General features: G+C 36.8%; 1 protein-coding gene across 1 annotated transcript in view; it reads left to right on the top strand.

The window, feature by feature from the left end:
- Positions 1-25,302, top strand: part of CTNNA3 (catenin alpha 3) — a 1,265,562-nt gene that overhangs the window by 1,103,247 nt on the left and 137,013 nt on the right. Inside the window, exon 14 of the mRNA XM_081105050.1 lies at positions 18,218-18,310. Within this exon, the coding sequence (XP_080961176.1) occupies positions 18,218-18,310 (93 nt within the window). The remainder of the gene's footprint in view (positions 1-18,217; positions 18,311-25,302) is intronic.

A 25,302-nucleotide genomic window follows, 5' to 3' on the forward strand; every position in this document is an offset into this window, starting at 1 on the left:
CTGGTCACTATGATGTGCACTGATCACCAGGGGGCATACGCTCAACACAGGAGTGCTCCCTGGTGGTCAGTGCGCTCCCACAGGGGGAGTGCTCAGACAGAAGCCAGGCTCATGGCTGGTGAGCGCATCGGTGGTGGCGGGTGCCTCTCCCGCCTCCGTGGCAGTGCTGAGGATGTCCGACTGATGGCTTAGGCACGCTCCCCTAAGCTGTCAGTTGGACATCCCCTAAGAGCTCCTAGATTGCGAGAGGGCACAGGCCGGGCTGAGGGACGCCCCCTCCCAAGTGCATGAATTTTGTGCATGAGGCCTCTAGTTATAAATAAACCTATGACTGTTTTCTCTGCCTTAACAAAGAGTTGACCATATGGAAACAGCTTCTCATCAGCCATTATGAATTGTAGCAACCATTATATTACTGATTAGAGGTATTCACTATTTAAAGGTAATTGTCTTACCCATAAAAAAAATAAGAGTTATTATTTCATAATGTGGCTTAGGGCATTGAGCTAATATAGTCAAAGTGGGCTGCCAGGTTTCTGATACACAGTTTTTGCTCAGTAAATAAGAAATAACAAATAATTTTTCTGGATCTAAGACTAAAATTTTAAACTTTATTGCTTTTAAAAGTATAAGTTTGAAATATATGTGTATTTGAAATATATGCAGGACTTATTTTCTCTTGGGAGGAATTCTGTGCCTTTACTTGGTTTCAACTGTTGCTATTTTACCTGGTTTTCTCTCTTTCTACGTGGCTACATAGATATAATTTATTCCTATCTATACATCTATGCAAAAACTTTTTGCTAACCATGCATCTCATAAGAATTGGATATTCTTCAAATTAACCTCAATATTAGTATCACAATCAAGAAATTTAACATCAGTGTTATATAATTTACTATATAGCCCAGATTCAAATTTCTCTAAATATTTTTTTAGGTTTTGTTTTTTGTCTTTTGGGATTTTTTTTTAAGTTTTCTAGTTTCTGTCCCTCCCCCTCCCAACGCCCTGACCTGCGGGTGGAATATTCATGTCTTGTGTTTAATTATCATGTCTCTTTTGTTTTTATTTCTTTGCTCTGAACAGTCCTCTCCCTGCCCCCCATTTTTTTTTTTGGTCTCTTTGTATTTTTTAAAGATTCTAAGCAGAGGGCTTCTTAAATGTCACACATTCTGAATTTTCTTTATTGTTTACTTGTTATTAGATTCATGTTGATAGGAGCTCCAGTGGCGCAATTGGTCAGCGCGTGGTACTTAGAAGATTCATGTTGATAGAGATAATGTTGTATCCTCTTGAATTCCATTAAAGCAACGGTGTGCTGGAGAACTGATTGTTAAAAATCTCAGGAGTTTTCTGAGCTAGTTTTAGCTAGATACAGTCATTATTAAAAAGTAAATTATATTAACTTACAATTAAATAATATATATTAAGCAAAGGTAATACATAGTATAAATCCATCACTCTCCAAATACTTGACTACATTTACATCTATCATGGTAAAAAATTCTATGCATTGATGTGTCATTCCTCTCTCCTCAACTCTGCCTTTGGTGGCGTCACATTGACTACTTGAGATAGGACAGTGAGAATACTTCATGGCAGAAATTGGCCAATGCTCTGAATCAGTTTTGCCTGTTGTGCTGTTGATTTTTAAGAAAGTGATGGAGAAAGTATTAATGTCAGTTTTGTAGATTACATTCATAATTGTGCTGTGCCTGTAGTCATTACATTGATTCACACATAGTAAATGTCGAAAAGGAGACAATCTCTTCAGTGTCGGAGGACTTAGCTTATGGTGTTTTTGCTAAGCGCTCTTAAGTAGCACTGTAGCTGAATTTTTCCATCTTTCATTGTATTGTTTCTTTTTTCCTGACATAATAAATAGAGTTTACCCACAACCAGGATATGAATAATATACTCAGGTATTCTTTTATACTGTTTATGTAGTTTCTTTTTTGTTAACTATTACTGTTTTCGTTCATTTGAAATTTATTCTGCTGTGGAGTATGTGGCTTCTATTCATTTTATCTATCCTAAGGACTACATCATTATACTAACCTCATTTATTTAAAAGTCCATCTCTGCCCAACATATCTGCAATTTCATCTTTATTAAAAATTCAGTTTCTATATTACATAGACTTATTTTTAGATTTTCTTTTCTGTTATGTTGTTCTGTGGATTTGAGAACCAGACACTGAATTTAGAGCATTTAGTGTATATATTTTGATCTGATAAAGCTAGTGTGCCTTCACTGATCTTTTTGTTTTTCAGGAGTTTCCTAGATATCTTTAAATGTTTTCCCCATCGGTTTTGTTCCCGAAAATATTTGGTAGTACTTTTCTTAGACTAGTGTTAAACTATATTAAATGGGGAAAATTATATATTTGTGATATTTAATCTTTGTATATATAAGTCATGGGACACCTTTCTATCTTTTCAAGTATATTTTGTATCTTTCTGAAGTATTTAAATGTTTATTAGAAAGACTTAGTATGTTGTGTTTATTTTCCTGAATTAACTTTAAATATGTTATTTCTAGTATAGTTATAAATAGGTCATTTTATTTGCACTATGTTGCCTAATGGTCGTTGGTTGTTTATATAAAAGTTATTGACTTCTGTATTTTAACTTTCTATCTTTTATATCATGATTTTCAAAATAGACTATCTGATAAAATAGTTTTAGACTTCCAGAAAAATTAAGATTTTATTTTAAGTCATAGAGGGCTGAAGAAATCATGGCCCTCTATCTAGCTGCAACTAGCAGTGCTTTAAATTAGGTGTGGAGATTTATAAGTAATACAATTTAGTGATTTTTAATTTCACTGTTTAACTATGAATTACCAAAATTAGGCCGAAGGCTAATAAAGACCTTTGTTTAATTAAGAAACCTGACATTATTTTACTGTTGACCCCAAGTTGCTGAGCTAATATGTTTTACTGAATCCTCTAAGAAATGAATCGGAGGCCTCCAAGGGACGGCTTCAGTGACCAGGGCTTCAGATTTCCTCGCCTCCGTTGCAACATGTCTCTGTATATATGATATCTGAGTTAGGTTTTACATGGAAAACATACTCCACAGAGAGAAGCACAACATATCTGAAAGCCACTGGCCTTCTCATTTAGACTATTTTCACAGCTTGTGTTATATACCTCCTTTTGTGTCAGGTGACTAGTTGATGTTTGCAATGCCTCCCATCTGAACTTATCCTCTCCTCATTTCAGTTCTCTGCTGCTTTCTTGTCCTCTTTTCTGAGTCTCTCCCTCCCCCTCCCCCTCCCCCTCCCCCTCTCCCTCTCCCTCTCTCTCATGTGCTTGTTAAAGACGAGAAGCTATTAGTTTCTTTAAATGATTTCAAAATTTAACTGTTTGAGTTCAACTTAGTGTCTTTAAGAATTGGTTCTTCTGAGTGTTTTTAATTATTAACAAAAAATGTGAATGAAAGTAAAAGGTGATGTTACTTAGTAATTTCTAAACTATAGTCACATCTGTCCTCAAATTGATATTTGTAAAATACTTGAATAATGTTCATAACTTTCTCCTGTACACTTCACAGCCCTTTCAGAAGTAATGAATGCCATTTTGTAGAATGGGATCTAGACTCCATTTCTTAAAAATAACATGATTCCCTAATCAGTAAGTGGTTTAACCGAGGTAAATTCTCTAACTCCCATTCTAATATTTTTATTTAGCATTCTAACACCAGTATTAGTTAGATATAATAGCTAATATTTATTGATACATATTAGAGTGATGTGAGAGCTAATATTTATCTGGGTGCTTACTCTGTTTTTGGCACTAGACTAAGTACTGCTTATTATTCTCTCATATATTCCTTATAACAATCCTATAAAATAAGTATATCAAAATTGAAGTTTACTATATTTTCCCAATGCCACACAGCTAATATGTGGTATATTATGAGTGGAATTTACATTTTTTTCACTCCAGGAAGCATGATCTTAACTTACTTCCTGTACTGACATTTTAGAAGAGAGAAGGAAGACAAAATTTCAGTGAGAACCTACTATGTATCCTGATCTGAGAACAAGACTTTATAAAACTAGTTTTATATAAAAATAAGAAAGTGCACTTTACTTTATGTAATATACAGCCATGTATCATAGAAGCTTACACTTGAAACCTATCAATCATATTAACCAATGTTACCCCAAAAAATTTAATTTAAAAATAAATATATAAAATAAATATATAAAAAAATAAATATATAAAATAAAATACAAGGAAAAAAATAGAAAATTACTTGTTTAAGTTTTCTAATTAAAAGTTTATCTTCCTCCCAAAAAAGATGGTGTCCTCATATAATTTATGACAATTCCATAATCTAAATATGCTGTACTTTATATGTAGTAATCCTTAAATATCTTCTGAATGCAATCTGTATCTATTTTTATTTTTTTCTGTTTGAATTTTGATACCTTCAAATTTAAAAAGAATAAACACACACACGCACACGCATACACACCAGTCATAAAGGTTAATCAAATCAAACATAGGATATTCTCTTAGGTAGAATATGGCTTATTTTTTCATCTCACCATATTGATAATAGGAATCCTGCTTCCAAGTAGATTATCTCTCTCATTGTAAAACTAATTTTTATTTTTATTTATTTTTTTTCTAATTGTTAGCTGGAATTAGTTCTTTTTTCCCCCCTCTCGTTATTAAGGTATTACATATGTGTCCTTATCCCCCCCCCATTACTTCCCCCACCCCCCACTCATGCCCTCAACCCCCTGGTGTCTGTGTCCATTGGTGAGGCTTATATGCATGCATACAAGTCCTTTGGTTGATCTCTCCCCCTTACCCCACCCTCCCCTACCTTCCCTCTGAGGTTTGATGGTCTGATCAATGCTTCTCTGTCTCTGGATCTGTTTTTGTTCATCAGTTTATGTTGTTCATTATATTCCACAGATGAGTGAGATCATGTGATATTTATGTTTCTCTTATTGGCTTATTTCACTTAGCATAATGCTCTCCAGGTCCATCCATGCTGTTGCAAATGGTAAGAATTCCTTGAAAAGTTTCAACAGTAGACTAGGAGAACCAGAGGACCAAATTAGCAAATTAGAAGACAGGGAAGCAAAACACACCCAAACTGAACTGCAATTGAAGAAAATAATTAAAAGACAGGAGGAGACCCTAAGGGAGCTTTGAGACAACATGAAACAAAGTAACAAATGAATAATAGTGGTGCCAGAACTACAGGAAGAGGAACAAGAGTTAGAAACCCTATTTGAAGAAATAGTGTCAGAAAACTTCCCTGATATGGGTAAGAAAAAAGTCACACCCACACAGAGCGTCCCAAACAAGATGAACCCAAAAAGACCCACACCAAGACAGTTGCGCAAGGGTAATTACGATGGCAAACATTCAGGACAAAGAGAGAATCTTAAAGACGGCAAGAGAGAGACAGAAAGTTACTTACAAGGGATCTCCCATTAGATTATCAAATGATTTCTCAACAGAAACACATCAGGCCAGAAACGAATGGATGGAAATTTACAAAGTGATGCAAAGCAAAGGACTGAATCCAAGAATACTCTATCCATCAAGGCTATCATTCAAAATTGAAGGGGAAAGAAGGAGCTTCACAGACAAAATAATGATAATAATAAAAATAATCATTAAGTAAAACTAATTTTTAAATAATATCTCCTTTCTAGAGATCACATTTTATTTCTGTTGTCTGAATAATAGATGAGATCTGCAGGAAAAAGGGAATTTTATGACAGAATAATGTTAGCAGAAACATTATTGGAATACTAAATTACTTTGAATAGGTGGGAAGATAAAAATAAAAGGTGAGACTGAAAAGTAAGAAAGATCAGTTCAGCTAAAGAGTGCTTATGATATATGTTGGTCAGACTGTGAAATGAATATTGGTCTTAGTATATGTTATTAGTTTTATTTTACATATAACTTCAGTGTTGTAAATACACTAATATTGTTCATCTAAAGACAGTTTGAGTGGATTTTTTAAAATGACATTTTTATCTATACATGCACAGCTTGTTACCATCTAAGGCTGTGTCCAGATAAATCTAGAATGGAGTGGTAACAGAGAGGAAAGTTACTGAAAAAGACAGGGCAAAGCAACACAAGAGTAAAACAGATGACAAATTGTAATTGTTATTTTATTATTTTACTGTTATATTAAAATCAAGTAAACAAGGAAGTGTATGTATAGTGGTACTTAAGCTGTGGTTTTGTGGTAATTAGCATAAATACAATTATTTCCAGAACTGCAATAAAAGGTGGGCAGGGGAGTGTGACTATCCAGGTTCATGTCATACACTCACACACACACATACAGCAGCTTCACAGCTTTATAGTTTAGGCAGGATAATTAACATATTTCCTTTTGATATTGTTGTTAATGTTAGTACTCTATAATTGCATTTAAGAGTGGAGTTTTACTAAAGAATTTTTTGAAAACTATTGCCTTGAATAAAATAAAAAAAAAATAGAGAGCTTGGTTTGGTGTTTTTATAAATAGAGCTAAATGATGGGAAACTCCATTGCTGCTATCATACATTGCTCTTGTTATCAGTCGTCATTTCACAATGATGTCCGTATAGAAGAGCCTCCAGTTGGTACTATTACTGCAGTTTAATGTTTCTTCATCTCTAAGCCCCTCTGGTGAGATGACCCATGGAAAAGATGTCTGTGAGCTGAAGCTCATTTTTTATAAAAATTTAACATTTAGCATTAATATTGATAAGGACACTTTAACATTTTTACTGAGTATGCAGTTACTATAAATTGAGGTTCATTTTATTAGATAGCAAAAAGTTTAATATTAATTGATTAAATATGCATTTGCAATGCTACTTTTAGATACCTGTTCAAGAGAACTTCACACTGCATGGTCCCATTTATAATTACAGGCGTGGGCTAAGCAGGAAGTTGTTACCTTTTGTAATATGTGTGTAGAAAGGTATTTGAATAATTAAATCTAAGTTTTTGACAGAATCATTAATATATAATTGGCATTTAATAAAATGTGTATTAAAGCCTATGATTTGGTAAGTTTTACGGACATAAGTATTTAACCCTGAAGTTAAAGTATAATCAAGGCACTAAACATACATTAGAACCAAGACCTTATCGGTGCCCTTTGTAATCTAATCCTTCCTTCACGCAGACTCCAAATGACCACCGATCTGATTTCTGTTAGTGAAGATTGATTGCCATTTTCAAGAATGTTGTATAAAGAGTCATACAGTATATACTCTTATTAAGCTTTTTTTTACTCAGCATAATTATTTTGAAATCCAACCATGTTGTTAACATGTACCCACAGTCTATTCCTTTTCATACTGGTAATTGAAGAATATTCTATTAAATGAACATACAGTTATATCATTCTCCCGGTGATGAACATCTTGAGTCCTTCTCACCACTTTTCTGTTACAAATCCAGCTGCTCTAATTATTTGTGTACATCTTTGTGTGGCAATGTGTCTTCATTTCTCATGGGTAAATACCTAGGATTAGAGTGCCCTGATTCTATGCTATGTATCTGTTTACTGTGTTAGGGAACACATGCACCTTTTTAATGTTCTCTCTAGGTTTGCTTCTACCACATGTCCTGGTCAATGGAACTGATCAATCTGATTGATCAGTTCCATTGATCAGGACAGGTCTGTATAGAAATAGCACAATGCATTTGCCATAAGCTAGTTTCACAACCACTTACATCTGGTTACATGTTCAATCATGATGCATTCACTTACTTCTACAAATAGGCCTTTCAGTTTTGAGAATAAAAAATCCCTTTATACGCCGAAACCGGTTTGGCTCAGTGGATAGAGCGTTGGCCTGCGGACTGAAAGGTCCCAGGTTCGATTCCGGTCAAGGGCATGTACCTGGGTTGCGGGCATATCCCCAGTAGGAGATGTGCAGGAGGCAGCTGATCGATGTTTCTCTCTCATCAATGTTTCTAACTCTCTATCTCTCTCCCTTCCTCTCTGTAAAAAATCAATAAAATATATTTAAAAAATAAATAAATAAATAAATAAAAATCCCTTTATAGAGAGAGCATAATTCTTGCTTAAGGTTTGTCCAAATATTTGTTTTGTTGCATTCCAGTGTTCCATGTTCTATATAAGCTGTCAACTTAACTTTCTTTATTCTACTAGTGTGGGGAATTTTTATGTCTCATGAAGCATGAAGCAAACTTCAACCCAACAAGCTTAAATAATATGTACAAAAGTCTAATATAGATCTGAATTACTGTCTTACTGTGCAGCATCTCCTCATTAATGTGTAACTTCTTTCATATATTTTTTTTATTTTTTTTAGTTCAGTGAAATAGGAGGACTAGGCTTGGACATCCTATTTAACCTTATATACTACCCTGGCTGCAACACAGCAGACAGGTTTTTGCTTTATTACCGCACCTGGATTACTTTGCAAATATAGATAAATGAATGTGGTTAGGACCATTGGTATTACTAGTATACCTGGCCGCCTAACACTTCCTGGAAGTAAAAGATTTCCTTTAGTTAAAAATATGTATATATACTCACTGGGAAACCAAAACACAACTTTATTTTCCCTCAAAATCTTTGTTATTGAATACTTTTATAAAACCAGTTTCCAAAATGTGATACATACAATAATTAAGCAACTGCTTTTATAGATCCACAGAGTTTAAAAGGAGATGGTGCAATACGGGGAAATAGCATGGGGCCGAGTAAGGGGTATTTCTCTGTTTTTGCTATCACAGTCTTTAGTATTTGCTCTGACAATGAAGACATGTGCAGCAATTTCCCCCTCACCTCTCGAAAGCTTTGGTCTGAGTGTATGTACATCAGCTTCAAATCCCGCGTCACATGGACAGACCTATTACAAAGTGACAAGGCCAGCTCTGCTCTCTGCCAGTAAGTTCTGCAATCTTGCTCTGTTTTTATTGCTGGCATGTCCTTGTAATGGCATATTCATCCTTATGCAGATTTACTCGTAATACTCATTGCTTGTTTTGCTTCCCCAATCATAAAAGGAATAAATATATATTGTAAAACTGGAGAAACCAATTACAAAGAAGAAAAACAAAATATAATACTCCACAACTCTCTTACTCTGTCTTTCTCATATATATACTGGAGGCCTGATGCTCAAAATTCGTGCAAAGGGCTTGGCCCTCGCAGCCTCGGCTTTGTCCAGAAGGACGCCCGAAAGGTTGTCCAGCTGTCTGGTCTAATTAGCATATTACGCTTTTATTATTATAGACACACAATATGTTTTATATAATTAGAATATACATGTATGTTTATATGTATGGATTCAGTTAAAAGTGTAGTAAGTGTACATTTTTGCCATTAAAAATTACCTGAAACTCTTAATATCTGTACAATAGCTTTTCTGAAAAAGAAAAGTTAATATTTTTTAAATTAGATAACCTTCTTCAGCTATCTGTTCTAAGGTTAAGAATACACATTTATATATAGAGTTCGTTTGCAGAGAGTTTAATGAAAAATGTGAGACATCTGCACTCCATAGAGTAGACTTTGTCTGATATTCATAGTAGCAGTGTCTGTACCCAGCAGTGGAATGTCTGTACCCAGCAGTGGAATGACTACTCCCTATGATTAAACAACATAATCCAGGTTCAATAGTAAGGCATCAGATGATTGGCTATTTGGTGGCTCAGTGTTATGCGTTACTAGTAGCCAGCATTGCTGCTCCTGTTACTATTATTACTGCTGCAACCATCATCATTACCCCACCTCCATTATTATTATTATTATTACTAGAGGCCTGGTGCACAAAAATTTGTGCACTCGGCGGGGGGGAGGGGTGTCCCTCAGCCTGGGCTATGCCCTCTTGCAGTCTTGCTCCCTAGGGGATCGGGCCCAAGCTGGCAGTCAGACATCCCTCTGGCAGCCTAGCAGTCCTCAGCGGATGTCCACATGCCAGGGGGGAGCAGGCCTAAGCTGCAGTCGGACATCCTTAGCGCTGCTGAGGAGGCGAGAGAGGCTCCCACCACCACTGCTGTACTGGCAGCCGTCAGCCTGGCTTGTGGCTGAGCAGAGCTCCCCCTGTGGGAGCACACTGACCACCAGGGGGCAGCTCCTGCATTGAGCTTCTGCTCCCTGGTGGTCAGTGTGTGTCATAGTGACCAGTCATTCCCAGTCATTCTGCTGTTAGGGTCAGTTTGCATATTACCCTTTTATTATATAGATGATGATGATGATGATGATGATGATGATTATTTCCAGTAGCAGCACACCTCCCACCCATAGAGCAAGGAGAGTAATTGTCCTGCCACAATTCTCAATGGAATCATCAATTACTTTACCGCCTGTGACGACCCTCAGATCATCCAGTGCTGGACAAAACAAGTTTCCAAAGTTCTTTCTAACTGCCAGAGGTTAACAATTCAAATGGGACTTGTGATCTAGAGTTGTGTTAAACATTTCAAAAGCTTGTCCTGCTAATTCAACATGTTTCTTTTAAATAAATAATATCTTTCCTCATACATTGTAATCAAACCTGCATTAGACTTGCAGAATGAATGGAGAATTGAAGGGGATTTTATCAATCATTTAGTTCAGTCATTCTCAACATGTGGGTCGCGACCCCTTTGGCGGTCGAACGACCCTTTCACAGGGGTCGCCTAAGACCATCCTGCATATCAGATATTTACATTACGATTCATAACAGTAGCAACATTACAGTTATGAAGTAGCAATGAAAATAATTTATGGTTGGGTCACAACATGAGGAACTGTATTGAAAGGGCCAGAAGGTTGAGAACCACTGATTTAGTTCGATCCTTTCATTTACTCCCTCAGAAGCTGAGTTCTCAACAAGTTATGTACTTGTTTGAGGTCACAAGCTATTAAAGGCAGCATTTGACCTAGAATCTAGTTACTCAGTCTTATGTTCCAACACAGTTCTTGCCTCACTGAAAGAAAGTTCACAACTTACCTTAGATTTTCTGCTTATAATGTGTATAAACTCACAGCTCTGTACAAAACACAATAGTTTTGCTGATCAGTATAGCCCAATTTCATAGAATTTAAAAAAAACAAAAACACAACAATAACTAGAGAGCAGGCTTTTTTTGTTTGTTTGTTTCTTTTGGCAGATCCCTTGGCATGCTTTTGCTCATGCTAAGGGCCAAAATTGAAATCATCTCAAGCCTGGTATGGCTTAAGGTCAGGGTACCAGTCTTTGAAACAAACAGGATTTCTTTTACTTTGGTTTTCAAAGGCAATATACCAAGCAAGGTAGGTGTCACCAAGTTTGCTGAGGTCCGGACATTATATCCGGCAGGGGGAAGAGGAGATTAAGGATCACTGTGGTATTGTGCTGATCAAAGACCCTAAGTCCCTGGCCTGCCTTGCTCTCTGAGCATATTCATGCTGTTTGTAACTCACTTTCCAGACTTGTACGTTTTAACTACTCAGGCCCCACAGTTGGCATGCATTTGTGACTCCTGAGCCACCTGGTTCAGAAACGAGCACTGGGCCCTACTTGGCAGTAATGCTCTATTAACTGTGTGATGTTGGGCAGTTTCCCTGAGCTCCAAGGCTCAGAGTTTCCTCAGCTCTCATATTAAAATGATGACATTTGCCTCTGCAGGTTTATCGTTAACACTGAATGAGAGAAGAAATGTGGAAGAACCCAGCAGAGTTGTTCACAAATTCTATTAAGACCTCGATTTAAAATGATGATTACCTCACATTTCTGTTCTCAAAAAGAAGAATGTCAAGATCCTGATTCAGGGTCTGGATATTTATAATATTTGAACTTTCCAAAAATACGCTTTTGTCCAAACCCTGTTCTTCATGGCTTCATTAATCTTTCATATCCTGATTTAAACCTCAAGCTGGGATACTTTTCATGACAGTTTTCATGAATTAGACATGCCGTCCTGGGAATCACAGCAAGATCTCCAACGCATTTGGTGGTTGAATAAGGGCCACTTGCATTTGTGACCCTCTTGCTGATTTGCTGTGGTTTTCTAACGTTATTCAGCCTCCTTGCTGTCAGAGGAATGACTGCCCTCAGGCTTCGTGATAGTGGGATCGAGGCTAAAATACGATTTACCCTGTGTGATTCTATCATTGTTTGTTTCATTAGAAAGGCCTTATATAACTTAAGTGATTATAATGATTAATCATCATAATCGTTGATTATGATGATTAATCATCATAATCCAGGCTCAACGGTAAGGCATCAGATGATTGGCTATTTGACGGCTGTTGGCCTAGGTAGGTTCTAAGTAGAGAACTAATAGGGATTTATTGCACTGACAATACATGGACAGTTAAGGATCAAGGTAGTGTCTCCTCTGACAGTAATATTCTATATGCTCAGGATTTATCAGCCCAAGTTGTCCTGTTTGACCGCATGCTTAATCATACCCTCTTATACATAATAGGTATAATCTTTCCTCTTACTTTAGGCTATATATTTTTATATTCTGCAACTTCGCTTTGTCAAACTATATTTCAATTGTTGTAGCCTTTAAGGGGTACAATGCTCACCCAGGGCCCTTAGTTTCATTATATGGAATAATTCATATGGTGTTATCTTCTTCTTATGCTGGAAGAAAAGAAAGAAATGGCTTGTGAAACATAGAATGGTAATGGTACCTAGAGGCAGTTTTTAATTATGCTTTGAAATATTATAAGAAGGAAATCTACCCATATCTATTGTGGCAAATAGGGATATATGTCCTTATTTGCATCTTTATTCATTTTCTAATCTATTTTTTTCTTGTTTTTATTCATTAATACATATATTTATTGTGTACCTACTATTTTCTAGGCAATGTGTTAGGCACTCCGGTTATAAAACTGTGAACAATACTAGAAGCCTTCTCACTCCTTGTAAGAATGAGAAGATACATGTATTGGGAAGATTAATCATATTTCTAAATATTACAATAGATTGGAATAAGTTGTGTTTCAATCAACTGAACAACATAATATTGAGATCTCTTAGTACCAGGAACATTTCACCCAGATTAATGTTATGCTTGCAGTTTAAACATGAGCTTATAAGATCTTAAAATTCGAAGGACTTGCAGACATTATCAAGTTTTACTTATTTCTCATCTCCAGTTTAAAGATGAGTAAATGGAAGCATAGGACAATTAGGAGATTTGCCTAACAACATAACATTAATTGGTGGCAAAATTAGAAGGAAAACCAAGGTATCCTAATTTCAAGTTCATTAATCTACTTTATAGCACAAGCCTATCAACTTTCTGATAATACAAGGAATACCTTCCCTGCTTAGCTTGGGGCACTTTATGTTTATTCTCCTCTTCTGCCTGACTTTTCTAAGAAAATGTCTCCATGTCTCGCCACTCAAATTCAGTCTCACACCTTCTAACTCTAGGGAACAACTTTTAATTATAGCTTTTATCTCTCTTGAGGGCAAGGATTATGGTTCATTTGTCTGAAGATGTCTAGTATCTAGCATAATAGTCTGTTAATATACAGAAAAAAAAAAGCAGACAAATATGTTAGTTGAGATGACTTACCTTGACTTTTCTAACATCCAAGCAACCTTGAACCATCACTGCATATCTCTAGGTAATAATTTCTTTATTATGACTAAAATTTTTAAAATATAACATATAATAAAACCCACTTATTAAATGGTATTAATACTGCAACCAAGTTTGTAATTTTATTTTCATCAATCTTTTGATATTGTCTTCCAATTGTTTGGTTAAGACTAAAATGATTAAAGGATGCCCTCTTCTGTTTTGTGACCATAATGGTGTTATATGGGGTATGTATTTCTGTATACAAATTCAGAGGTACAAGAAAAAAATTACTCTTTATTTTTAGGTTTCCTAAGGCAACTAAGTTTTAACTTTGCTTATGGGAAATGTAAACATAGGTATTGGGCTTTCCCCTAACCCTTGCCACCTGTGTTGCAACAGGTTAGCCAGAGTTCTAGAGCAGTGGTTCTCAAAGAAGGTGTTCCTCCTCCCCAATGGGAGACGTTTGGAAATGTCTAGAGATAGTTTTGTTTGTTACATCTTGGGAATGGTCCTACTGCAGACAGTGGGTACAGATCAGGATCATGCTAAATATTCCACAGTATTCAAGATAGCCTCTTACAACCAGAATGATTCAGAGCAAGATGTCGATAGTGCCGAGGTTGTGAAACTTTTCTACAGCCTTAGGCCATGTTCAGGCAGCTGAGAGACTGCCAATCATTTGTCACTTTCCTACACTGGCTAGCGATGAGATACCCACTGTGCTAGCCCATGGAGCTCTTCAGGGTTTCCTACTCGCTGTTCCCATGTAAAGTTTGTGGGACAGGATCCTGGTGAGACTTGAAACTGGTTGGATTTGGTAGATGGCATTTTTCTCTGAATTCTGCAATGTTCATGGAATGCAGAGCTGTCTTTCTCATTTTCCAAGTCTATGAATTTGAAGCTTGTGAAAAATCTCTCCGTTCAGAATCTATTGTCTCTAATTTCCATAGACTTAAAATAAAAGTCCAGGAACCACCTCAAATTTTCCCTTAAGCAAGGAATTATTAAATCAACACATACTAAAGGCAGAAAGCAAAAGATTAAACATTAATTCATAGCTCAAAAATGTTTCCATGACCTTCCTGTGACATTGATACCAAAGCTTATCTTACCTAATAATAGACAAACATGTAAATTGACCGTACCTTCGCTACACTAACCAGTCGATCAGGAGAGTATGCAAATTAACCCAACAAAGATGGTGATTAATTTGCATAAGTAGGCTCCTAGCGGCAGAGTGAAGCCTGACGGCCCCAGGGCCGGAGCAGCGAAGCCTGACAGCTCTGGGGCCGGCTCTGGCCAGAGCCCGGCCAGAGTGAAGGCCTGGGTTCTGGGTGCCAGAGGCAAACCGGTGCCAGCAGCCAAGGGAAGGGAAGGCCTATTGCATGAATTTCTTCGTGCAACAGGACTCTAGTTGGTTATAAAATCTTTTATTTCTTCATTCAGTTAGGAAATTTTATTGAGCACATAGTGTCAGCTGTCTCAGGTACTCAGAGTGATAAACAAGACAGATAACATCTGCTTTTTCTATTATTAATTGTCTTCAGTCCTGAAGGAGTTAATGTATCGTCCTATAAATGATTCGAGTGTTCCTATCCTTTCCTTAGTTCCCACTTAATTTAAACTGTAATATTGTATATTTCACATTTTATTTTTCAATGCCATCCAGCCGCTTGCTGTCCAGAAGGCATAATCCTGCCAGCAAGTGTTTTGAACACTCCCCGATTGATTTTGCTCATGAAAAGAGGAGATCACTTGTGGTGGCTTAGCAGGAAGACTATGAGTGGTTTAAAGACAAAGAAAAGCACAGAAGTATGTGGGCGTCAATGGGAGCCTTTTCTCTCTCTGCAGTCTCACCAGCAGAAATGGCACTTGTGACTTCTAGCAGCAGTTTTTCTTAGTTCCTGTTAAGTAACTTTATTTTGGTGTTGAATAAAATATTGGAACCAATGATGAAGTTATAGATCTCTACATTGTAGTGTGTCATCCAAGTAATAAACAAGAGATATTTATAAGAAACAGGTCACAGTAGGGGCACCAGACAGCCTTCCGCTGCAAAACACGACCCAAGAAAGGGAATTTGCTCAACGGAACTCATTCAGATGTTACAGGGGCTGGTGATGTGTCAAGGAGGGGAATTGCAAAGATCATTTCTAAAGCATATTGTGGGCAGAATACACAGAAATGGCAAATAAGAAATATGTGATTGTGTAGGAATTCCATAGTGGTGAACTCATGTTCTTAATACCTAAGAGGAGAGAGTAAATTGCCCTGTGATTTTAGCTGCATTTAGTTGCAGCAAAGAAGGACTACATATAGAGATCAACAAATAGATAACAATTACTTAGCATATTGGAGGCCTTGGTAAAAGGGGGGTGTTAATAGCCCATCGGAGTAAGTTGAAATAAATGCAGAGAGACAGATGATGCTGACTGCAAGTGTTAGAGAACAAAGAACGTGCTAGTTAAAGATCCATGAGATAAGAAAGAATCTCGGGCCCTTAGTGGTTATGAAATTGAGAGTGTTGTGCTCCACTATATGAGCTAATCGCTTTGTTCCCATCTCGGGGGAAGGAAACCGCTCGCAGCCCTGAAAATAAAGAGCCCGTGGCCAATGCGAGGTCCGAGGGACACCAGAGCTGGTCTCAGGAGGCATTTGTGCCTCTTGCCAAGTCTTTAGCAGTCGGGGATATAAAAGGCCTTCCACAATGCTTTTGGTAGTTTTTCATGAAACTTAATTGTTTGTATTTTAGTTTTCTCACCAGGACTTTGTAGCAAGAGTCATAGTTTAATGCTGAGACTGTGTAAACTAAGACAAATAGTAAGTTAATTCTTGTTAACTACTTACACTTGTTTTTGCAATAAAGACTGATTTCTTACATTATTTCCCTTTTGAGACTAAGGCAGTGGTCGGCAAACTGCAGCTCGCATGCCACATGCGGCTCTTTGGCCCCTTGAGTGTGGCTCTTCCAAAAAATACCGACTTCTGAGCAGGGGCCACAAAGTTTCAATCGCACTGTACGTGTGCGCCTGCACATGGTATTTTGTGGAAGAGCCACACTCAAGGGGCCAAAGAGCCGCATGTGGCTCGCGAGCCGCAGTTTGCCAACCACTGGACTAAGGGAATAAAAACCTTGAACTAGAAAAAAAGAAAAACACAGTACAAATCAAAAAAAAATTTACTTTGGAATACAGAAGGTGGAAGCACAGTGAAGGTACAGTTAGAACAAGTATTTTTTGTTGCTGTTAGTGTTGTTTTGCTCAAATCCAACTGTCTTTTTGGCTATCACTGATAATTTTGCTCCATTCATTCAGAAGCAGGTATGTGCTAGGTTTTGGTGATATGACATAATATAAAAGGCAATATAATAAACTATGATTAGCAATATGATAGTGAAAGGAGAGGAAATAAGGGAAGGGGTGGCAGAGGAGCCCAGCCCGGCATAGGAGCTCCTGAGCAAGACACCTCTGAAGAGAGATGCTTAAGCTAAACTGGAAAAAAAGGAATGGAAGGAGGTTAACTATTGGGAATAGATACTGAAATTCATGTTAAATTATTTATTAAGGTCTTAGAAAATTTAATCTCTCACTAACTTTAGTGGCATGTTGAGGTTGTATGGCTTTCATGATAATGAATCCAGTCACCTTTAAACAACTTGATTTGTGATAACCACATACCAGGTTAGCCAAATTGCTACTCAGAGAAAAGCTTCCTTCTGATCAGCTTTACATCCTTTTTCTTTCAAAATATATTAGAATATAAAACTGAAAGCCACAAATGAACGAACAGGACAAACAAAAACTCACAGACACAGACAATTGTACGGTGGTGTCCAGAGGGAAAAGGAGGTAGGGAGTTTGGGTAGTAAAGGGGGGCAGGGGACCTAATACATGGTAATAAAAGGAGATTGGACTTTGGGTGGTAAACACACAAGGCGATATACAGATGATGTATTGTAGAATTGTACACTTGAAATCTATATAATTTTATTAACCAATGTTCCCCCAATAAATTTAATTTAAAAATGTATTTGGATGTAATCATGCACCACTTATTTAAACATTTTAAAGTGTGAAATTCAGTGTTTTTTACTATATTCACAAGATTGTGTAACCGTTACCACCATCTAATTCCAGAACATTATTATCATCCCAAGGAGAAACCACATACCCATTAGCAGTCCTGCCTACACCCTCCTCACCCACTCCTTCCTTTAGGAACTATTATCTATAGATTTTCCTATTCTAGACATATCATATATCATATAAATGAAATCATATAATATGTAGTCTTTTGTAATTGACTTACTGTAATATTTTGTAATTCTCTTACTGTAATATTTTCAAGGTTCACCCATGTTCCATGTTACAGCATGTATCAGTATTTCATTCCTTTTCACTGCCAAATCATATCCTATTAAATGAATTTACTACATTTTTTTATCCATTTATCAGTAAATATATGTTTGACTTGTTTCCACATTTTGGCTATTATGATTGGTGCTGCTGTGAACATTTGTTTACAAGTGTTTGGCGGATATATGTTTTCATTTCTCTTGGGTATTTTCCTAGGGAGTGGAATTGCTGGGTCATATTGGTCCCCGTGCTTCCTTTCTGAGGTACTGCCAGACTGCTTTCCGTTTTGCATTCCCATCAGCGATGTTTTGCTCTCTGTTCACAGACCCCAGAGGAACTAGAGGATGTTTCTGACCTGGAAGAGGATCATGAGGTCCGCAGCCACACCAGCCTTCAGACCGAAGGAAAAACTGACCGGGTATGTCACCTCTTTGAGGGGAGATGTGTGTACTGTGCCCTTTCCCGGTCAATCGAGGCAGCCTGTCCCAGCTGGGACTCCTGGATCTGGAGATTCTTTTGCAAAGTCGGGGAGAAGAGCCTCCGCATGCAGGAGAGGCAGCACGCGGGAATGATTTCCTCCCCCTTGAGAGCACACGGGGAGGCTGTGTCTGGTCAGGTAGTGAATCACCTCATAACACTCTTGATCTTTATAGCAGTCATGGGAACATAAAAGTGAGATGTGTACATGTTTGTTTGTAGTAGAAAGGAGAAACTAAGAAGTTGTAAATATACTCTGAAATCTGGGTGGGGGAGGAAACACTTCCGAGGCAATTCTCTACATTTCTTTCTCTCTGCAATGCCCTTTTCATCCCCTACCCTTAACACACACACACACACACACACACACACACACACACACACACACACACACACACCCTCCAAAGATGTTAATCACTTTCTCAATTGCTCTGAGACGCTGTACTTCACTTTACACCCACTGCTTGGGAATTTGTGAAAGTCTGGTTTCCCAGACACTGACAGCTTACAACTGTAGACCAGACTACAGAACTTGGGTTGGAGAGCCAGGCAGAATAGCATAGTGGCTAAGTCTGCCAGGACCACATCAAATCAGCCACGTCCTTGCTGTGTTATTTGGGAAACTCACTTAGCTTTTCTCTACCTCCATTCTCTTATTTGTAAAGTGAGGATAATTACAATACTCTATATAAGGATTATTGTGGGAATTAACTAAGTTAGTTAACAGAACATTTAACATATGCCTAGCTCACAGTCAGTTCTCAATGATCAGTTATTATTCCTTATAGTAGTCATAGCAATAGTATAATTATCATCATGTTCATTATTACTACTAGTTAATTAGTTAAATTTGGTGACCTAAAGTTTGGAGATGGATGGAAAGAGAGAAATTTAGTTAAGTTACATATTTTCAAATCTTCAGATAACTTAGGACTGGTATATGTGTCATGACACTTTTGTTTTATTAGAAATGTTGCTTTTCTTGAGTTTCCATTTCTTCATGTTAGGAACTGTCCGGGGTGACACAGCATCTGAAGACAGTTTTCTTCAGATCTAGTAGGCATTCTTGGTAAGAGATCAAACACTACAAATGGTAGTGGAATTGCAAATAAATTTTGCTAATGGTAAAATTTGCTCATGCTTTCAGTGATATGAGTGAGTGGTTCACTTGGGCTGCTGCTGACAACTGGAAGTGGCAGGCATGTGTTAGGACTTACAAAGGAATTGACAGGAGGAAATTTTGTTAAAATAAAGGCAACTTTTAGGATGATGGGATTAGGACAAAACATGACTTGATTCTCTTTCTGCCTGATGACATGAAGACAAGGAATCTTGGTTAAAACCCTCCAAATTCAAAAAGTTTAAAATCCCTTTTCTGAAAAATAAGGAGAATAATATCATACCTTCTCATAGAATCACTGGTAACACCAAAGACGATACTGCATATAACGTTTATAAAGTTTTATAAACTATAAAATGATATGCTAAGATAAGATTCTTATTACTACCATTTTTATTTGTGTTTTTATTCTTGAGTGGGATGATGGGCCAGATAGATGACCTCCTGGCCACTGTAGGTCATGACATGGATGGTATTTGGGGTCCTGGATCTTAAACCATCTTCCATAGAGGCCACTGTCTCTAATCTTGTGGAAATCACCTTGAAACCGCTCGGAATCCAAGATTTGTGTTCCACTAAGCACATTCCCCTGATGATCCAGTTCATTTTGAATGATCCTGGGTGACAGCCTCACCTCAGTCTAGTGGCAAGATAGATCTTTGACCATCAACTGGGAGTGACATTATATTCAACCTGGCCGCCTACTGCTGTCGTAAATCTCCCTTGCATATGTTCGAAATGGCTTAGATGTTATTCACCTCCTGCCTTGAGGCTTCCCTGCAATTGCTATGAGGAAACCCCCAGGAAGCTGCTCAGATATTCTAATTCATACACAAGCTTATGTGAGTCACTAACACCCACAGAGCAAACCTTGAGCAGTATTCTTTCATTCCTTGGATGGATCTTTTTGAAATTCGTTTTCCACAGATATTCAAGAGTTTCGCTGGGGGATCAAGCCCCAATTCCTACAGCATTGACCAGATTGTTAAGACAGCTTGCAGTGGTCTTTATTTCCTGATTCATCCTTCCCAGTCTCCCAGTTGTACTATCTAAGATCTATTAAAAAAATAAACTGCACTTCATTCTAAGTCTCTGCTTTTGGAGAAAGACAAGAAAAGGTAGTCTCTTCACATACACTGTTCATTTAATCATCACATTCATTCTGTGGTATTGCTATTATTTTCCTAGTTTTACTAACAAGATCACTGAGGCTGAGATCTATATAACTTACCTAGTAAGTGGATTATGTCTTCAGACTAAGAACCTTGGTGATTGCTACATATCAGTTCACTTAGGTCATAGAGTTAATAGAATGAATCTTTTACTAAAAAGCAAAAAAAAAAAAAAAAAAAAAGGAATGGTCATTACAACAAATGTGATACATCATTGATGGAATGAAAGAGAACAAAATGAAGGATGCCACAGTGGCCTGAAAAAGGGAGGTGGGATTTAAATTTAAGAAGCAATTATTATATAGTATGAGTAATTTAACACAATAACATCCTTGAATATATATGTTGTGAGTTTATTACAACAGATTCCATTCTCATACCTGAATTTTATGAGATAGCTGACTAAGAAGGATAGCTCAAATTTGTCTCCCACCCAGATCACCTGACTAGAACCAAGATCATGTTTGGACAGGTTTTATGATCTCTCCCAGGCATCTTCTATAGTCCTATATTTCTTATCATTACATATCTGTGCCTAGGATATATTCATATGTTTAGTATTACGGCCATTCAAGACTTTGGGTTTGTATTCTATCCAGCATTTTTAAAGTTTTCATTCATTGGTCTGAGTGTACTATTGATACATTTGCCAGGTACCAACAAATTGAGAAGATACCAAAAAAATTTTGAAATAGAATCTGTTGAGAATTATTTGAGTACATGTGCCATGATCATTGAGGAATTCTTGGTCACTGCACAAGACAATTGTTTGGGTTCTTTTTGTTTGCTTATATTACTAAGGCCTTTTTGGTTCTAGTATTATAGAGACTGACATATCGAATATGCACTAGAACCAATTTTAGAAACTGTTTAGTAATGGAGTGACAGTTATTTATTATCATTTTACTTTCTGCATTTCACTCCAAGTAGCTTTGGCTCAGCATCATCTGTCATTGCTGTCATCAGTTGAAAATGCCACTGGGCACTGTAAAGGTCTAAAACCAACAAATAATGGCTTAGAGTCCGCAGTCAATGAGAGGGAAATACTAAAGGACCAATCGTGCATGCCTTATGAAGTGGCAGAGGAACAGCAGTAGAAATTAGTGATTATCTTAATTATCAAACATGAATACTTACTGGACCAATGCAGTGGTTATATCCAGTGATCAGGCATTCCACAGTGAATACAATACAGGAGTATGAGTTTGCTACATGTTTAGAAATCATTCTTCAAAGAGCTCATTATTTGTTTGTTTTCATGCTCTAAGCAAAGAAAAAAATAGATATATTTTCTATTAAAAACTTAAATTTGAAAGAGATTAGAAAATAAACTCATATTAAAATAATCAAAGTCCTAAAACTATTGATAAAAGTTCTTTGTAAATCCTAAAAGCTTCCTAAAAGATTATATTAATCACATGTTAAGTGATATTTTCTATTTGAACAGAGAAAAGCCGGTTATCCTTTAATACTTTAAAGTTTACAGAATAAATTTAAATTGATGTCTTATTTAAGTAAAATTCTGGGTTTGGTTTTTAATTTTTTGTTCTTGATTTTATTAATTAGTCTCAAGATTTCAGTGGTTTAGGTAAGTCAGGTTGGCTGGGACCGTATTCCAGGTCTTCTGGCACCAACCACACTTTTTCCAGTATAGCACACTTATAAACTCGGGTACAATCTCATCATCCCTTAAGAACTCATTGCCCAATTCTTGCTACAGTCAGTATTATAATTCTTCTACTATAAAGGAGACTTGTAAAGCTAAAGACCATAAACCTTAATATCAGATCTGTTTAAGCCTTACAAATTTCCAATACTTCCAGTAACAAAATCAGTTTATTGATTATTATTAACCTGAAAGTATTGCAGGTGGATCACTTTGCCTTGATAAAATGGAGTAACAACTGTCAAGTAGTCATCCAGCAGAAGACCTTATAGGGTAATGATCTGAGGTCTGCAAGCATAGAATCCAGAAGATAGAGGAAGTTACTCCTCAGCCAATCTCTTGTCTCATCAGCTTCCCTGATATTTCATTACAGGGAATGTTCCTAACTTCTAGAAATGGTTACTAGTTTATTGTTTGCAATAGGGACAACAGTAGCAGTAGTCACATAAATAATGTAAAAATGAAATAGTGATCTATTTCCTCAATAGTTGCTTTTTTCATTAAAAGCAACTCTTGATAGCGGGATAAAACAGAAAATCTGATGAGATTATTGTTCTCTCTTTTCTTTATGATTGAAAGCCTGGCTGGACAATGGGAGGTTTTTTGGTGATTCATTAGTTTCTGTCTTGAGTCCTCAGTTACCTTCATCAAGTTATATAGGACTTAATTGCCTAGGTTTATGATACATACTCATAAAAAGGGGGAAAAGCTGGTGTGGCTCAGTTATTGAACTTCGATCTGTGAACCAAGAGGTCTCTGGTTGATTCCTGGTCAGGGCACATGCCCAACTTGCAGGATCCCCAGTAGGGGGTGTACAGGAGGTAACCAATCAATGATATTTATCTCTCATCAATGTTTCTATCTCTGTAGCTCTCTAAAATCAATAAAAATGTGTATTTTTTAAAAATAAGGGCATTCTGTTATTTATAGGATACATGTGAAGACAGTTTTGCAAGTAGTCATTTAAAATCACTCTATCCTTCTCTAACCCTGTCCATGAAGAATATATTCAGTGTCCCTAAAAATATATATACACACTTTGAATAATTGTAAAGGCAGTGTTTATTAAAATACATTTCATTTTCAAAATTGAGCTACACAAAAGTGTGTATACATTTGGGGGAGGGGAGATACTCTCTATATTCTAGTAATTTTTCCCTCTGCCCAGATAGCTTGAAAGCTAATAAGGCCTAAAAATTAAATCAAGGATTTTGTTTCCAGCTCACACAATTGAAATGTTGCTCATAGTGTCCAGCAGATGAAACATGAAAAGGAAACTCATTTTAGTACTGTGCAAGGCCAGGTTTTTTTTTTGAAGGTATTTGAAGTTGTGGCCTCTAATTGCTAAAATTCAGTTTAATGAATCATAATATTAAAAATAAAACACTTAAAAGTTAACATTATCATAACTATGATTGAAATTATTATGGCACCTTTTAAGTGATACATTATTCATATTTATCAATGATCCAAATTAAAGAAATTGTAACATGTAGTCTTTATTTGTATGATGACTAAAATTTGTCATGTCTTTAATATCATATTCACTTAAGAGTCAATAGTTTGTAAACCTGCTCTGTCTTAAAAACTATGTTTGAGGCCATTGAATCTCTATAAGCTCTATAAATAGAAGTAAATTATGACAGAAATAAGAACAGTTGCCTAGGTTACTGAACACAACCTCAAAATGTCAACAGCAGAAAATGAAATGGAGCACTTCAAACCTTAAAATACTGGAGATGATTCTTCATGATAAAAAAAAAAAATAACACAAAAGCCATGAGTGCACTAATTTCATGTTGGTGGTGAGGAAAGTTTCTCCTTGCTACTTTTCAGCAAGTAGTTAGCTGAATATTCTCTATCATGACAATAGAAAACATGCCATGGTAGAGTGGTTTATTTTAAAAATGGAAGCATTTTAATAGGCCCTACTTATCAGAATACACTCTCAATAAGTCAAATTTATACTGAATTACCCTCCAGCATATAGAGAGAAATGACCTCATTACCTTCTTCGTGATATAATTTGGTTTAGGTTACTGTGAAAAACACAGCTGGGGTAAACCTGGATTAAATTACATTATTCAGTGGCGACACACTAGGCAGTGCATTCCCTCATCATTAGTTTCTATAATTTCAATTGTGTGTTTGGCAATAACTCTGCTTTCCTATCTTTCTGAGTGTTTATTCTCAGTAATTTATTGTTTGCTCTTTCTCTATCCACTTCTTAAGCATTAGGATTCACTAGATGCTGATGTAAGCCCTGTAGTTCACCATGTATTGTGAACTATACTCTTCCTGCACATGCTCATACAGTCCTAACACTTCAAATATCACGTCGGCAAGCCCTCTCTCCTGCGTCTGGCTGCATATTTGTAGGGGTCTGTAAGTTTCTTCTCAGATGACTCAGAAACCTGTGGCACTCGCTGTTTCAAAACTGGATGCGTCATCTTACCCCGTAACTATTCCTTCTGCACTTCTATACATTTGGTTGTACAAAGTCTGAACCCCAGAATAATTTTATAGTCCTTTCCACAGCTAATTAGACATGTTCTGTTTTGCTATCCTAAATATTTTCCAAGCTTGTCTATCTTTTTACCACCTCCACTATCACTACTGTCTTTGAAAAATCATCCTGGACAAAGTTAAACAGAGAAGGATGACTTTATTCAATGGCATTAATAGTTAATAATAATTAATAATCAGTGAATAGCTAACAGGGGAAAGAGACCAGAAGTCAGTATCAGTTCAGTCCTGCTGAAACAAGGCTGAAAATTTTTCAGGGATAAGGTGAGGGGGATGGTAGGCCGTCTGTGTTTTCTAATTGGCTTTACCCAAGGAAAAGTGACTTTTCTCTGCCTTTGTGACAAGAGGCAGTTTTACAATGGGGAGCAAGGTGCCCTCTAAAGTTAGGCTCCTGCTCTCCCACAGAGACTGGGAGATAGGGGCTCTATCTTCTTTGATGATTGCATCTC

The sequence above is a fragment of the Myotis nattereri genome, assembly GCF_964212035.1.
Source record: "Myotis nattereri genome assembly, chromosome: 13".
NCBI classification, from domain to species: domain Eukaryota; kingdom Metazoa; phylum Chordata; class Mammalia; order Chiroptera; family Vespertilionidae; genus Myotis; species Myotis nattereri.